This window comes from Anomaloglossus baeobatrachus, chromosome 10 (assembly GCF_048569485.1).
Source record: "Anomaloglossus baeobatrachus isolate aAnoBae1 chromosome 10, aAnoBae1.hap1, whole genome shotgun sequence".
NCBI classification, from domain to species: domain Eukaryota; kingdom Metazoa; phylum Chordata; class Amphibia; order Anura; family Aromobatidae; genus Anomaloglossus; species Anomaloglossus baeobatrachus.
The window spans coordinates 27,097,908-27,116,175 of NC_134362.1; the positions used below are offsets into that span (position 1 = coordinate 27,097,908).

Here is an 18,268-nt window from a genome sequence, read left to right on the forward strand (position 1 = left end):
GGTGACACAGGGCACAGTGCTCATCCACGAGAGATGGGCACTGGGCATGCGCAGGGACCTGTGGAGCACTGGGCGGCGTCCACAGTTATGGAAAGGAGTGATGGGGGACGGCCTAAAGCGGCAGGAGGCAGACTAACGGACGCCAGGCAGCCCGCCCCCGTGTCCCATTTACAGAATCCAAATCCAAAAAGGTACCACTTTATAAACTCTGTATTTTGGTCAGAAAGGGGGCACACTAATAACAGGGACCTTTCTAGAATGCAGCCCAGGAGCTGCAGAGGGGGAATCTTTTAGGTTTTAGATGAAATGTCTGCTGACAGGTTCCCTTTAAGTCTGACCTGAGGGAGGGGTTAGTGTTCAGTCTGTAGAGAGAAGTGATAGCAAGCAGACGGAGAGTGTGCTGTCCTGTGGAACTGGGGCCTAGAGCTGGAGCAGCTTGGCCCAGTGAGGCAGGAGGAGCAGAGAGGCAAAGAAGAGACTCGGACATCGGAGTCTGTGGCCACCAGGGCCTAAAATACTCCCTGGTAGCCGGATCCGAAGGGCAGGAGAGCTGCAAGCACCTGGCCCATAAACAGCCCGAAGGTACAGCTGCATCATCAGGGCCCGCCGGTGTGGACTCCAGCAGAGAAGCACCAGAGAGGGCCTGCGCAGCCTACCACAGAGGGAAAGGGACGTACCACCGGTCCCAGCAGCAAGAGGGCCATTGCTAAATCCAGAGAGCAGGGTCCTATCACAGCAAGGAAAAGAACAGGAGTAGGCCTCATACTCATCTGGCCAAAACGACATCTCAGTTACTTCCAGGCCGGCCGGAGCCCTCTACCACCTGTAACGGTCTCCCAGGACTAACCGTTTGGGAAGTAAAAGAGGAGAAGGTAAAGAGACTCTTGTTTGTGCCTGTTTCTTTCATTGCCTGTCGGCCCTGCACCGTGTTTTCCACACCACACCATAGACTCTCACGAGCACCAACAGTGTCCCCGGGGCACCGCTTCACCTGTGGGGAGCAGTACCACCATTGCTGCCATATCATCACCCCGGAGGCCTTACACAGCAGCGGCGGCTTAATAGCCGCATACCACAGGTGGCGTCACGAACACAAACTTTATTAACCAAGCCACATATAAAACTGACACCAACCAGGGCCACGGAGTCGGGCCCCGCCACCACTGACGACCCCCGGACTAGTCCGGCCCGGCACCGGGTGTCCCATAGCCCTGGGGTGGGCGAGTCATATGCAGCTTCCATTCTACCATCACCTAGACCTAAAGTCTCCTTCCCCTAGTCAAGTTATATAGGCTACACATTATAAGCAGTGCAAACCACTCAAGGGGATTCTAAACGGTTTTGTACATTTTATTGCAAAGAGCGACATCTTGTGGTAGAAAAAGATTATAACAGCTCATCTAATGTATTTATCTAAATGTGAGTGTGCATACGGCGTATTTTAGAGGCGGACAGATGTCCAAGAGAAAGACATTTCAGTATATGCTGGCATTTTTTTCCCTGAAACACAAGTTATAGGGTAGTTTCCCCGAGAGCTGTTTTGATTATTTTTTCCACCAGCATTTTGTGTGTCTGTGTACTGCCCCAGGGCTATGGAGTACTCGGTCCCGGGCCGTATATTTACGGGGACAGTTCACTGGGTGGCCGTTGCCCGATTCTGAGACCCTGGGGGTCGCTTGAAGGGGGTTATATACACGGGAATATTTATAAAGTTTGTATCGTCACGCCACTTGCGGGTTGTGCTTATGGTGATGGAACCGCTGCTGCTCAGTTTCTCACCACTGGGGCTGATGTTAGTGGCAGCCTAGTTGTTGGCCCCTCTTCAAGTAGGGCCGGGGCCTCAGGGGATAGGTGATGGAGTTAGGTGCAGAAAGAAGGTAGGCCACACAAGGGATTGCAGTGTATCTGGGTTCTTTACTTACAGCGGTTTGATGGCTAGTACCCGGAGGAAGGCTGGTCCTCTCCACTGGTTCCTTAGTTCCAGTGCCGGTTTGGTGACCTAGTGGCTTCTTTCCCCTGCACCCTTCTCTAGTTGGTGGGTCACCGTGGCTTGGAGCATCTGGGGGTCCCATCCTGGTAGTCTTTCAGTCTTTAGTCCATACAGCGGGCAGTTTGAACCCTGTAGGGTCGGTATTCCGTTCTGGTCCCTGGTTCTCCCGTCACTGCTGGTGCCCCTGGACTTTACGGTCAGTGAGGTCCTGGATGGTCCCCTCACTGTGAAGATTTTATCAGGTCTGCCTGGAGCGTTTGCCTGACTTAGGGCTCTGTACCCCATCGGTGCTATGGTTCCAGGAGTACTTCGCCGTACTCTTTCGGCAACCACACGCCTGCACCTCACAGGTGTCTGTTACACACTCCCGTCAGTACAGGTATGTCTGTATCCTTTCACTTACTGACTGTCTGACCCCTCCTCCCTGCTTGTCGTCTAGTGGACTGGATCAGCTCCATCCCTGGGTGGCCATCCATTGGGTCCAAACTCTAGTCTCTCACCAGTCCTTGGGAAGGAAAAAATGGGATTATATATGTGTTTTGGTGTTACCGGCACTGGTCTTCCAGGTTCCTGTGGGTAGGCCCTGTATCTTTGACAGGATGCAGTACCTTGTAGCTCCTGATGGCTTCAGGGGCGCTACATGTGTATTTTCCAATCTTTAGATCATCCTCTTTACTGGCATTTTCCGGTACTTTTTTTTTATTGAATAATGAAGAAAACACCAAAGGTATTAATAGTAAAAAATGCTGGTATATCGCTTAAAAAAAAATCCGGGCATCTTTTGCGCCTATATATTAATGTTTATCCTAAAATCTGTAGTGTCTTGTGAGCATCTTATATATATATATATTGTGAGACTGTGACCGGGGTTATCTATGACGGCCGGTATGTCTCGCCCCGGTTGTGCTCACTCCATGATAGAAAGTAACTCCACTCAGGGGTTAATGCTGTTTCCCTACAAGCTGAATGAAGGGTTAAAAGGAAACAGGAACAGGGGCGGGTGTGCCGGGTGTGAGGGAGTGAACACAACTCCCTGAGTTTTCTGCCGGAGAGGCACATGTGTACTGTTGTGGACTTTTGTTTGAATATTAAACCGTGTGCTGTGAACCTTGGTGCCTGGATCCTGTGTCTTCTGCTGCGCAGCCGACCACGCTACCTCACACTATATATATATATACATATACATACATATACATACTAGCTGTTGTACCTGTAGTAACTGTCTCCCTGTCTGTCTCCCATCTTCGTCTGTTTGTGTCTGTCTGTCTCGATGTCTATCTGTGTGTGTCTGTCTCTGTGTGTCTGTTTATGTCTGTCTCTTTCTGCCTGTGTCTGTCATGGAATAAATGGCGCTATAATAATAAATAATAATAATATCTATCCATCGGATTATAATAGTACATTAATGAATGAATAATGACGTAGTATTTTTTAATTATTTCTTTGGCCAAAAATATAAAGAATTAGTAATTCAAAGTGCAATTCCTTTCTTGGTCCAATGATAGTTGTGAATTGAGAAATCTCCAGTCTTCCTTCTGAGAATAGTTTATGATTCCTTGATTAAGCGTCTGTCCTTTTAAACAAAGAATTACTCATATTTTCATATTTTCATAGATCGCTGATGTATTTTGGTAAATCAGATCCGGATCGTTCATCCTCGGAGTCTTGATAATATCCAGTGCACATTGATTGAGGAAAATGTACTGGCTCTACAATAGAAAGGAATGATAAACTGTTAAATAAGGTGCGATGGAGAAAATATTTCATGTTTATCACCACATATTATACGTCATTTAAAGTAATTTTCCCATCTAAAAAAATGACCGCTAAAACACTTAAAAATTCTGAGAATAAATATAAATATACTCCATCTAATCTAATGCTTCCATGCACATTTATACAAAACGGAGCTGGGCTGCAGGTCCCTGCACAACCAGTTTTTCTGATTATTCTCTTTATAGGTATATTTTTGAGTAAAACGTAAATTGTTTTTTTATTCTATAAACTACTGACAATGTCTCCGAATTTCCAAGCAATAAATTTTGTATTTATTTTCTGAAAATGAGAAATGGTCAAAATAAAAATGCATTGCTTTCAGACCTCAAATAATGCAAAGAAAACAAGTTCATAATCATTTAGGAGCAACAACACATTAGTTTTACCTCAGGAAGAGTCAGAAATGAATATTTTGTGGAATAACCATGAATTTTAATCCCAGCTTTCATGCGTCTTGGCATTCTTTCCACCAGTTTTTCACACTGCTTTTGGGTGACCTTATGCCTCTCCTGGTGCAAAAATGTAAGCAGTTCTTCTTTGTTTGATAGTCACAAGCCATCAATCTTCCTCTTTAATACATTCCAGAGGTTTTCAATGGGGTTCAGGTCTGGAGATTTTGGAGATAACACTGGCCACTTCTGACTAAGGGACATCCGAATATTATGGATTTTAAATCCCCTCCTCTGTTGTCCTATAGATGTAGTTCTAACTTGAAAGTCAGATTGATCAGATCTGATATAGGACCCTTTAAGAAAATGATACAAAAAACCCTAGATCCACCGAGGATGGGTAACTTCCTGTCAGGCTACCACTAGGGAGAGCTGGAGCCCTGCAGGAAAAGACACTACACAGAGCTGGATCAGCATGGAGGTGGACACACAGTGTGTGCTTGAGCACTGCCCTGCAGAGCCAGCCAGAATACAGAGGCCACGGGGCGTGCAGGAGATGGTCAGGCAGGCCAGGTCATACACAGTACGGTGAGAAAGAAGACTAGAGGAACGAGCAAAAGCGGGGTCGAGGTCAGGCCGAGGTTAGTACCAGAGGAAGCAAACAAGTGGGGAGGTAGGAGAAGGGGGAACGACTGGGGCTATTGTGGGAAAGAAGGTGGGATGGAACACAGACAGAGCTTGGATGCTTTAAATTCTGTCATCTATGGTGAACCAGCGCCGGCTATAAGCTTAGCACTGCTTTGCCTGTGATTGCTGGTCCCTGTGCTTCCTGATCCTGATCCTGAAGGACGGATCAGGAAACACAGGGACCAGCAATCACAGGCAAAGCAGTGCAAAGTTTATAGCCGGCACTGGTTCACCAGAGATGACAGAATTTAAAGCATCCAAGCTCCGGAAGTGAGGCCCGAGAGAAGGCTCCGCCCCCATAGCCATATGGACGGGGATGTGGAACCATGACACTTCCCCTTGTGACGCCCTGGCGCCGCCAGGTGGTCACAGAGAAACACTACACCCCACACAACACCATCCCACATCAGGTACCATCTGCCACAAAACCCTAGCCACCCCCCTACCCTAAGGGAAGGAAGGACACACCAGTGGGCAGGACCAGGCGGATTGGGAGCACCCACCTAGGAGTCTTGAGGATCCGAGGGAGGAAACCAGTTAGTTGAAGTCAGAATTCAAAAGGGGAAGTTGAAGTTCAGAGTGGAAGTGGAAGTGCAAGTCTGAGCCTAGTGAATGGTAGCCAGGGTAGTGGCCCTGGTCTACTGGCTAGGTGGCAAGCAGTGGACCGTGTGCAAAGGCGACGGGGGTCCAGTCGCGGGAAATCCAAAGTGGACTGGGACAGGGTTGGAGCCCGCCGCTACCGACAGCGGAGATCCGGTCCGGAAACCGTGCACAGGCGGGGTACCTGGACCTTAGTTAGAAGACGGTTGCAAGCCCCTTCTCTAATTAACCAGGCCGGGGACAAGGTTCCAGACGTTGTTCCAGTGTATTAGCCCAGAGAGAGCGAAATGGCAGCCCAACGCGGGGCATAGGGTATCCGCAACAACCCATTGAGATCCCACGGGTCAGTTTTCACAGGCACATCTCCCAACCAAAATAGAACCGGGAGACAACTTCCCCGTTACACACGAGGTTGTCCAAAGGAGAAGAAAAGTACATAGTGCTGGAGAAAGGGACATCGGTACACCAGCCGGGTGTGGGACCTGTATACACCCGGACGTGGCAGCTGGCCACTGACCCCTTGGTTTACCAGCGGACTTGTGTGCAATCATTTAATCCTGAGTACACTAATACTCTCCGGTCCGGTCCGGTGCACTACCACCAGTAGCCATCACCTCCTGTGTTCTGGACACTGAGCCCCAGGGCATCCACCCCTACTCACGGAGGGGTTAAAACACCCAGCTGCCACTCCATCGCCCCTGGGTGCTGCCCAACAGCAGCGACCGTACTCCATTTTTATCACACACCGTGGGTGGCGTCACAAACGATTTACGACAATCCCCTGTACGTATTACATTCCCTTTTATTTGAGTGTCCGCACGACCCCCGAGTCCGGAGACCCCTCGAGCCACTGCGGATCCGGATCCGAGCAGCCCGGCTGCTGACGTGGGGGCGGCACACCCTATTTAGGGAGTGCATGTTGTGGCAATATGCTTAAAAGTAATTTCTTTTCACGTCCTTATACAGATAAGAGATACGATATAGTAGCAGGTATTGGATATTGCCTTTTGCGGAGTTTTAGGTGCGAGGCAGCAGTCTCAAGACGAGGAAATGGACAGGTGACTACCTCACCCATTATCTGGACTATGGTCTGAAGTGTGTCAGGAGGTGGAGGCTGGAGAAATCAAGAATATAACTTACTATAAAACTGCCCCATATTACTGCTATAATGCTGCTCCTATGTATAAGAATATAACTACTACAATACTGCCCCTATGTACAACAATATATGTGCTATAATAAAGCCCGTATGTACAAGAATATAACTACTATAATACTGCCCCTATGTACAAGAATATAACTACATAATACTGCCCCTATGTACAAGAATATAGCTACTATAATACTGCCCCTATGTACAAGAATATAACTACTATAATACTGCCCCTATGTACAAGAATATAACTACTATAATACTGCCCCTATGTACAAGAATTTAACTACTATAATACTGCCCCTATGTACAAGAATATAACTACTATAATACTGCTCCCTATGTACAAGAATATAACTACTATAATACTGCCCCCTATGTACAAGAATATAACTACTATAATACTGCCCCTATGTACAAGAATATAATTACTATAATACTGCCCCTATGTACAAGAGTATAACTACTATAATACTGCCCCCTATGTACAAGAATATAACTACTATAATACTGCCCCCTATGTACAAGAATATAACTACTATAATACTGCCCCCTATGTACAAGAATATAATTACTATAATACTGCCCCCTATGTACAAGAATATAATTACTATAATACTGCCCCTATGTACAAGAGTATAACTACTATAATACTGCCCCCTATGTACAAGAATATAACTACTATAATACTGCCCCCTATGTACAAGAATATAACTACTATAATACTGCCCCCTATGTACAAGAATATAATTACTATAATACTGCCCCCTATGTACAAGAATATAACTACTATAATACTGCTCCTACGTGCAAGAATATAACTACTATAATACTGCTCCTATGTGCAAGAATATAACTACTATAATACTGCCCCCTATGTACAGGAATATAACTACTATAATACTGCCCCCTATGTACAGGAATATAACTACTATAATACTGCCCCCATGTACAAGAATATAAGTACTATAATACTGCTCCTATGTACAAGAATATAACTACTATAATACTGCTCCTATGTGCAAGAATATAACTACTATAATACTGCTCCTATGTGCAAGAATATAACTACTATAATACTGCCCCTATGTACAAGAATATAACTACTATAATAATGACCTCTATGATCAGGATTATCACTGCTATAATACACACATACAATCATACAGTATATCATTAGACCATGATCATGTGAAATCAGGGAAATGTCATCCACTTACTTCAGTCTGCACCATTAGTGCTCGGTGCATCCGGAGATCACACACTACTCCATACACATCTATTTGGCTTTCTGCTTCAATTTGCTTCATAATACGATCAAGTGCTATGAAAGTGCCCGTCCTGCCCACTCCAGCGCTAAGGAAAGGAACAGGAACAGCCATACATGAATATCAGATAAATGGAAAAATGAAGATTTCTCTTTCACAAAAATACATTACATTGTGTTATCGTCTGGAGACGCAGGTGCCTAACATCAATGCAGTTGCAAGATACACAGCATTATGCAAACTTAGGTGCTTAGGTAGCATTACACTCTGACATTCAATAGGTATAGAAGACCTTGGCATCCAAATATATGTGTTTGAAAAAGATCCAAAATTTGACATGTGACATTTTGGTCTGTACCCTAAGACGTTCATCAGTAATAAGGACTCCACAGCAAATGTTTGCAATATCAGATTATTTCAGCTATAACTACCGTGAAATGGGCATAGCACTCGGAAGAATGACACATGCCTTTTGTTCTGGTATTTTGTGCAAACCTCACTAAAGCCTTGTGCGCACGCTGCGTTTTTGCCACGTTTTTTGGTGCAGTTGTTGCCCAAATCTGCATATCTCTTCTTCTTCCAGCAAAGTCTATGAGAATTCACAAAAACTGTGTGCACGTTGCTTCTTTTTTCCTTGCAGTTTTGGGTGCGGAAAGAAGCAGCATGTCAATTCTTTGTGCTCTTTTGTTCTACATTTTTTTTTCGCCCTTCAAGCCTTTGAATACAGTAAAAAACGCATGGTACAAAAAACGCACCAAGAAACACATCAAAAAACGCAGGCTTTTTTTGGTGCGCTTTTTGTCCACAAGGTGCAGTTTTTAGATAAACAGAATATGTTATCACAGCTCACCGAGACCTATGTGTATCCCAAATGGTGGATGGTGCCAGGCACATCAGACCGGATCCTGGTGTAATAACGATGTACAAGAGAAGTGGAAAAAGCCCGCAACAATCTTGGAAAAACTCTGAAGCTTTATGGTGAAAAATCCATAAAAAAACATACAGTGGATAAAAAGCTCAGCATGTAGACAAGGATCTACGTGTTTCAGGCCTAATATAGAACAACTGGCCCTTAATGATTAGGAGCCAGTTCTATGTTAGGCCTGAAACGCGTAGAACCTTGTTTACACGCTGAGCTTTTTATTCACTGTATTTTTTTTATGGATTTTTCACCATAAAGCTTCAGAGTTTTTCCAAGATGGTTGCTGGCAGTTTTTAGGTGCATTGTGCGCACATATTGTGGCGCCCTGGACTAGCCAGGTCATCACAGGTAACATACATACACCCCCCACCCCCACTAGACAGTAACATTAGCCAAACACAAAACCCTTGTTGCCCCCCTCCAGGGTCTGATGTCCACACCAGGCAGGGCGGAGCCAAGCAGTTGGCCCCACCCACCGAGGAGTTCACAGGCCTGGAGGCGGGAAAAGTGACAGAACAGTTCAGGAGGTTGAAGTGAGAGGAGTAAAGTGGAGAGTGTCTGGGTTTGTGGCCCAGGCACTGACAACAAGGTTGGCAGACGGTGGTGGCCGTCTGCAGGAGTGGTGAATCGACGCGGAACCGTAGGACCGGGGTCGGGCGTTGGCCCGCCGGTACCGACCAGGGAGCGAAGTGAAGCTAGCACACACAGGCAGGGCCATCGGACCCCAACCAGGCTTGGAGTCGCCATCAACAGTCAAATCCAAGTGTGACAGGAACCCCAGGGGTTTCCTAACAGCCAAAGACCCGTTAGAAGGCAACCACCCACACCGTGAGGGTATACAGCTACCGCCTAAGGCTAGAGACCCAAGGGCCAGCGCCTGCGGGCAAACGGGCTCCTCCGGCATTCATACACCAGGGAGCGGACTACCGTTGGGGATCCATCGTAGTCAAACAGTACACAAAGGTGCAGGGAAAGACAGCCACCATCACCTGTCCGGGGAGAGACACTGCAGCCAGCTGCGGGACCCGTCCATCCAGCCGTTTGGTTTACCGAGGACTTTGTGGATCTCTTACTGAGTGAGTACACCTATGCCATACGGCACCGTGCCGTGCTGTCCCTGAAGCCCTGCACCTCACCGACCCTGCCTCCCTGTCACACCACCGGGCCCTGGGACCACCGACCCCTACCCACGGAGGGGAAAAACAACATCCCAGCTGCTCCCTACCATCGCTCCCGGGATCCCCGTCACCAGCAGCGGTGGTGCTCATCTTCACCACAACCCGTGGGCGGCGTCACGGACTAAATCCCCAAACAAACCAACCACCCTTTTCACTCACGGGCGAGGAGCGCTGCTCGAGTCCCCGGATCCGGCCCATCGCTCGAGCCACCGATCAGCAGCCGCAGCAGCGCCGGACCCGAGCGTTAGCAAGCGCAGCGGCGGCGGAGTCCTCCCCGCCCTCGACAATACCCTAATAGCATCTAAGCCTTGCACGTACCTGCAGTGAACCACCATAGGTGAACGCATGGAGTCATCATTTGTCACGTATTTACGGACTAAATTTCTAAATTCTAGCAGAACACTGGTTGCCTTCGGAACGCCGTGGTCTGGCCAAGCCGTAAAGTGGAATTGCCGAACTATTTTACTCTGTTTGGTGTTCATCTAAAAGAAAGGAAAAAAACAAATTTGACAAAATAAAGTGATGATTTCAAAAATCGGGAAGGAATAGTAAATATAGAGCGGTGCACAGAAGAAGGTTCCAGATAGCAGCCATTCAACTTCAAGCCATTACTGTCGTGCAATAGGTTTCTTTGCACTAGTTTTTCACAACCTCGGTTTCATGACTATGTCCTCGTGTTTCTTATCGTCACATGTATGATCTGATACTATTTTATTCCGGCCTTATTCTCTCTACATAAATCTGCTCCTGAGAGACACAAACATAGTCATAATATATGCAGCTTGTCAAGAACAAAGAGCTTTGAAATCGTTCTTAAGCCATCTGTCCGTGACAATTAAATTACCATTTTCTCAGAATCCATACCTGTGAATATACATTTATATACAGTACTAGCTGTACTACCCGGATTCGCCCGGGTTAATAACTGTTGTTAACAAAATAGAATGTATTAACAAAAATGTATTCTGCACACAAAAACCACAAAACAAAACAAATAGATAGAAATGTAATTATTAAAAGGCAAAAACTAAGCTAATAGAAGCATTTCACAACATATATTTCAACACCACAGATATTCCACACAGATTTAGCTAAATTGGCCAAGTAATGTGCTCCGTCTGTCTCTTTCCAGGTCTGTCTCTTTCCCAGGTCAGTCTCTTTCCCTGTCTGTCTCCCCGTCTCTTTGTCTGTGTCTTTTCCTGTCTGTCTCTTTCCCTGTCTGCCTGTCTCTGTCTGTCTCTTTCCCCGTCTGTCTCTATCAAGGTCTGTGTCTTTCCCCATCTATCTTTGTCTGTCTCTCTGGCTGTCTACTCCTTCCTTCCCTGTCTGCCTGTCTCTGTCCCTGTCTGCATGTCTGTCTGTCTCTTTCCCCATCAGTCTCTGTCCAGCTCAGTCTCTGTCCAGCTCAGTCTCTGTCCAGGTCAGTCTCTGTCCAGGTCAGTCTCTGTCTGTCTCTTTCACCGTCTGTCTCTGTCTGTCTCTTTCACCGTCTGTCTCTGTCTGTCTCTTTCACCGTCTGTCTCTGTCTGTCTCTTTCACCGTCTGTCTCTGTCTGTCTCTTTCACCGTCTGTCTCTGTCTGTCTCTTTCACCGTCTGTCTCTTTCACCATCTGTCTCTTTCACCATCTGTCTCTGTCTGTCTCTTTCACAGTTTGTCTCTGTCTGTCTGTCTGTCTCTGTCTGTCTCTCTGTCTGTCTCTCTGTCTGTCTGTCTTTCTGTCTGTCTCTATCCGTCTCCCCACCAACATCTTATTACCTCACATATAAGCTTCTTATACTATGAATGTCTTTTGTTCCTATAGCAACCAATCACAGCTCCTAGTAATAACCTGTAGTTCCAGGCTCCATTTACTTTAATGGAGGTATGTTTTTTGGAGAGTAACTGTAAAGCGCGGGGTTACATTTTCCTGTCAAAACATAGTCCCTGGGTCACATGAGGTGTCTGTGCAAAATTCCGTGATTGTAAATGCGACGGTGCGGATACACCTTTCGTTTCACTTTTTCCCCATTATATAGATAGGGGCAAAATTGATTGGTAAATTGGAACGCGCGGGGTTAAAATTATCCTCACAACATAGCCTATGACACTCTCGGGGTCCAGACGTGTGAGTGTGCAAAATTTTGTGGCTGTAGCTGCGACGGTGCAGATGCCAATCCCGGACACACACACACACACACACACACACACACACACACACACACACACACACATGCATACATACAGTACACACACACACACACACACACACACACACATGCATACATACAAACATTCAGCTTTATATATGAGATATGTGGAAGCACATTGAGGCAATGACGGTGGCTTTAGAATACGCAGTGAAGTACTAGCTGTCAGAAAATGCTCTGTCTGCTTTGTTGGATTGTATAAGGTAAGGCGTCAGTAAAGCTTCGTTACCAAACTGTTATTTACTCCTGTTAAAAAAGTTTGCTCCAGAATGGAAAGTTCATGGAGAGGGGATTGATTGTTGTATTCTGACCCTGGGGACCCCCAACAATCCTAACGATGTGGCTTCGATTTTCGTCTCAGACACTCAGTAATCAATATCAGTAGGTGAGAACTTTCCATTCTCTTAAAAATAAAATGTGTGGGTGGATCAATAGGATAGTCATTAAAAGCAATGTTGTACCTGCCTAAATCTGTATAATGCTCTATTCATGTGTTAATTACTATATTGCGGTTTATTTACTAATAATTGTTTAGGATCCCGATTCCTGATCCTACAAACATTCTTAGATTTTAATATTCTTTGTGCATCTGACTTAGAAGAAATCACCTTGATGCCCCCTCGACATGTTTCGCATCCTATTCTGCTTCATCAGGTGTCTGGGACACTATTGGTATAGTAACAGATGTTTAGGGCATTGCCTAATTCACTTTTAGAGACACAGTAACATTACATATCGCGTCATGAGATCCAAAGATTGAGTGCTTCCTCATTCATGCCCATTCATCATCATCATTCTAATAATGCCTCATCACATTGCTTAGGGTACATCAGATTTTATGATATAATCTCTGAGGGTCCCATCAGAGTAAAGTGCTTAGCTATTGTGGCACCCCAGTGGTCATGGGAGCCACAGTGGTGTTGTTCTCCTCACCGGGGGGCAATGCTATGCCTGGAAGCAGCGGGGAAATCTACCTGTCAGGCAGAGTCACGCACAACACTTCCTAACTCAGGACAGAAGGGGGAGCTCAAGTCCTGGTTGCGACAAGCTTCCCTGTGCATTCTGGGCTGGGGAGGGGTTAGTCAGGGGAACAGGAAGAGAGACCTCAGAACATGAGTGGTGAGGAAGTAGAACGGTCGATGTAAAAGAGCTGTCAGTAAGCTTTCCAGGACAGATAGCAGGAATCAGGACACCGGGGTCCTCGACTGTCGGGTGCCAACGGCCCAGCAGTAAAACCCAGAAATCAGGAGATTCCACATCCCCTGGTCCGCCAGAGACTTCCATGGCGAAGTAGCATCATAGAGCCCATGGCTGCCGAGATACAAGCGGGCCCAACATCCGGCTTGCACTGCCCACCAAAGGGACAAGGTAAATGGCACATAGGAAGAGGGACGCTGTGCTGCTTTAGGCCACAGCGACCCACACACAGAGCACATTAAGGAAGGCCTCCAACCCACCGGTCAAGGAGAGATTCCTCATTGCTTCCAGGCTGACCGGACTGCAGTAACATTGGGACTATAACAACTGACCAGTAAAGTTAACGGAAAACTACCAGCCTGTGTTGTCCAGTTACTGTCGGTGTCCTCAGTCTGCACCCCCAACGTACAACACCAATGACTAACCCCTCCATCATCATCATCCCTAGGGCTTAGCTTCACCTGTGGAAAGCTGAACTATCCTAGCTGCAACACCAACCGCCCCCCAGAGGACAGCGACCGCAGCAGCGGCTTAGCCCTGGCCGCATACCACAGGTGGTGTCACGAAACAACTACTACTACATCCTACATTCTCCCTTCCTTTATTGTACACCTCGGGGCCACGAAGCCGGGCAGGGCCACCCGTGACATCCCAGACCCGACATTACTGGCCCGGCGACAAGTATGTTTGACCCCTGCCCCGTGGGTGTTACACTATCTCCGTCAGTCTTCTAAATAATCAATTTTTGCAATAGGTTGAGGTCCCAGCGATCATAACTTCTTCACCTATACTCTATCGGTATATCAAAAATAAAGACTGGTACTCACATTCACTAACGTAAAATCTCTAGTGGTCCAGTCCTGTAGAACATTTTCATTTTTCATGGATATAGACAGGTTACCATAAATCTTCACGCCTCTCTGGGGCCAATATTCTTCACATTTAACCTAAATATGATATACATAAGAGTTACCCTTTTATTCCTCCATTGTTTATATAGTACCAACCTGTATCACACTGTGGCATATCTGATATTCAGTACAGACCAAAAGTTTGGACACACCTTCTCATTCAAAGAGTTTCCTTTATTTTCAGGACTCTAAAAATTGTAGATTCACATTGAAGACATCAAAACTATGAATGAAAACATGTGGAATGAAATACTTAAAAAAGTGTGAAACAACTGAAAATATGTCTTATATTCTAGGTTCTTCAAAGTAGCCACCTTTTGCTTTGATTACTGCTTTGCACACTCTTGGCATTCTCTTGATGAGCTTCAAGAGGTAGTCACTGGAAATGGTCTTCCAACAGTCTTGAAGGAGTTCCCAGAGATGCTTAGCACTTGTTGGCCCTTTTGCCTTCACTCTGTGGTCCAGCTCACCCCAATCCATCTTGATTAGGTTCAGGTCTGGTGACTGTGGAGGTCAGGTGATCTGGCGTAGCACCCCATCACTCTCCTTCTTAGTCAAATCGCCCTTACACAGCCTGGAGGTGTTTGGGGTCATTGTCCTGTTGAAAAATAAATTATGGTCCAACTAAATGCAACCGGATGGAATAGCACGCCGCTGCAAGATGCTGTGGTAGCCATGCTGGTTCAGTATGCCTTGAATTTTGAATAAATCCCCAACAGTGTCACCAGCAAAGCCCCCCCACACCATCACACCTCCTTCTCCATGCTTCACGGTGGGAACCAGCCATGTAGAGTCCATCCGTTCACCTTTTCTACAAAGACACGGTGGTTGGATCCAAAGATCTCAAATTTGGACTCATCAGACCAAAGCACAGATTTCCACTGGTCTAATGTCCATTCCTTGTGTTCTTTAGCCCAAGCAAGTCTCTTCTGCTTGTTGCCTGTCCTTAGCAGTGGTTTCCTAGCAGCTATTTTACCATGAAGGCTGCTGCACAAAGTCTCCTCTTAACAGTTGTTCTAGAGATGAGCAGGTGTGTCTAAACTTATGGTCTGTACTGTATACTGCTAACACGTAGCATGTGCAGCTACTTTATAAATCGATATTACACATCACTCTCACAGCCTCTTATTTGTATGACTCTTAAAAAAAAAAGGCAACCAGGATTGAACCGAGGAATATTTACAAAATTGCAGGTATGTTTTATTTCAAGTAATTCATGTAGATAAATTTGGGCAACTGCAAACAAGACAGGTCATATTATTCGATGACTGTCGTTAAGGTCCTAATATGGCTGCCCAGGTATAATTAAAATATTACATTCATTACAAAAAGCATAAAACCATCAAGTGACGTAAATAAGTCTAGACTTAATTCAGTTTTACCTTGAAGAGTTCTACACATTTGGTGAGCATGATGATGGCCAGAACGTCTTTTTCCCAAATCATACGCCAGAAATCATTGACAGTCCTTGGTAGAGGACCCTGTGCTGCAATATACTCTTTTGGAGAATTATAACCCTGGAAAAGAGGCAGAAAGAACATATAATAATATTTATTCACTTATATTAATTCCACAGCGCTTTACATACATCAGCAACACTTTCCCTATTGGGGGCTCACAATCTAAGATCCCTATCTGTATGTCTTTGAAGTGTGGGAGGAAACCGGAGTACCCGGAGTACACCCACCCAAACATGGGGTGGAACATACAGTACAAACTCCTTGCAGATGTTGTCCTTGGTGGAATTTGAACCCGGGACCCCACTTGCTTTGATGTGCGGTGACATCATGAGTTCACCACAGTTCAGTGACGCTGACTTTGTGTGAGAACTGCGGCAACGAACTGCCGTGAACACATGACGTCATCACTGGTCACAGCCGCCGGCGGTTCACACGCTACTGTGTGACCCACTTGCAGTGAACTGTAGTGAGCTCATGAAGTCAACGCAGTTCAATACCGGCGGCGTTTCTCCCACAGTAGAGCGTGAGAGCCGGCGATGGCTGCTGTCCCAGCCTATGCGGTTTGTTTGATGAACGTTCTTCATCGGTCGAGACACCGAGTCTGAGAATGTTGCGGTACCTCTATATGGATTACGGTGGACCCGCTTGGAATTTTTAAGGGGAGTAAACTTGTGAATGAGAGGGTCTCTTGTCAATATTTCTTTACTAATGCTCCCTTTTTATGCCTTTTAGGGTCGCTTTTGTGGAACGTCATGGGACCTCCATGCGGATTACGACGGAACTGGAAGGCATTTTATTTTTTATAATAAATTGTTGAATGAGGGTTAGTAGTTTTTGTGATTTTTTTTTTTACGATTTACATTTGCTGAGTTATTAATAGGGGTGTCTGCTAGACACCCACCCATTATAAATACCCTTTTGCCGCACCAAGGCAAAGACAAGAGCCAAAGCAAAACACCAGGATTAGAGCATCAAATGAATGTGCCACTTCTGGGGCGGCTGCAGCCTGCTATTTTAAGGCTATGTGCCCACGGGACTCTGTATCTGCGGATTTTTCTGCATCAAAATCCGCAGCTTTCCCCCGGAATCCGCACCTTTTCATAGGTGCGGATTTGATGCGGATTTTGTTGCGGATTTTGCGATTTTTTTTTTTTAATTCAATTGAATAGGCAAAATCCGTACGAAAATCCGCAACAATAATTGACATGCTGCAGATTTTTCCGCACGAAAATCCGCACGATTTCCGCTGCGGAACAATCCGCAGCGTGGGCACAGCATTTCCCAAATGCCATAGAAATGGCTGGGGAGTAGCTGTGCTGCAGATTTCTGGAAAATCCGCGGCTTTTCCGCGAGAAATCCGCAGTAAAATCCGCGCATTTTCCGCAGAGTGGGCACATAGCCTTAGGCTGGAAAAGATACCAATGACCACGGCCTTACTAAGCCTGAGAATACCAGACCCTAACTATCAGCTTCACCTTGACTAGTGATCCAATTTGGGGGGGAATCCACGTTTTTGTTTCTTATTTTAAATTATTTGTTTAAAAATAAATAATTAAACAAACCAAAATAAAACAGAGTGTGCTGACCTCTTTTGGATTACCAGCCAAGGTAAAGTTGCTAGTGGTGCTCTTTGCTGGCTACCAAAAATAGGGGGGGCCCCACATCGTTTTTTTTCATTTAATTATTTATTTGGTGGCTAAATACAAGGCGAAACACAGTTTAGTGGCACATGAAAGGCACAAAAGGGTACCAGCGTAGAATATGTAGGGGGTTGTACATTATATACAAGTGCTCCTCAAAAAATTAGAATGTCATGAAAAAAATTATTTATTTCAGTAATTCTATACAAAAGGTGAAACATATACAGTACATTATATAGAGTCATTACACACAGAGGGATCTATTATTATATATTATATAGAGTCATTACACACAGAGGGATCTATTCTTATATATTATATAGAATCATTACACACAGATGGATCTATTTCAAGTGTTTATTTCTGTTAATGTTGATGATTATGGCTTACAGCCAATGAAAACCCCAAAAAGTCATTATCTCAGAAAATTAAAATAACACAAAACACCTGCAAAGGCTTCATAAGCATTTAAAATGGTCCCTTAGTCTGGTTCAGTAGGCTACACAATCATGTGGAAGACTGCTGACTTGACAGATGTCCAGAAGGCAGTAGGTGACACACTCCACAAGGAGGGTAAGCCACAAAAGGTCATTGCTAAAGAGGTTGGCTGTTCACAGAGTGCTGTATCCAAGTATATTAATGGAAAGTTGAGTGGAAGGAAAACGTGTGGTAGAAAAAGGTGCACAAGCAACCGGGATAACCACAGCCTGGATATGATTGTTAAGAAAAGGCCATTCAAAAATTTGGGGGCGATTCACAAGGAGTGGACGCTGCTGGTGTCAGTGCTTCAAGAGCCACCACACACAGACGTATCCAGGACATGGACTACAAGTGTCACATTCCTTGTGTCAGGCCCCTCATGACCAATAGACAACGCCAGAAGCGTCTTCCAAGGGCCAAGGAGAAAAGA

The 18,268-nt window shown here is 45.6% G+C and overlaps 1 protein-coding gene across 1 annotated transcript in view; it reads right to left on the minus strand.

The window, feature by feature from the left end:
• Positions 1 to 3,582: 3,582 nt before the first annotated feature.
• The window catches only part of LOC142254307 (receptor-type tyrosine-protein phosphatase eta-like), a 91,320-nt gene continuing 76,634 nt past the window's right edge, over positions 3,583 to 18,268 (minus strand). The window contains exons 15-19 of the mRNA XM_075325355.1: positions 15,641 to 15,775; positions 14,175 to 14,294; positions 10,282 to 10,445; positions 7,816 to 7,951; positions 3,583 to 3,699 (exon numbers count right to left, since the gene is read on the minus strand). Of these exons, the coding sequence (XP_075181470.1) occupies positions 3,583 to 3,699; positions 7,816 to 7,951; positions 10,282 to 10,445; positions 14,175 to 14,294; positions 15,641 to 15,775 (672 nt within the window). The remainder of the gene's footprint in view (positions 3,700 to 7,815; positions 7,952 to 10,281; positions 10,446 to 14,174; positions 14,295 to 15,640; positions 15,776 to 18,268) is intronic.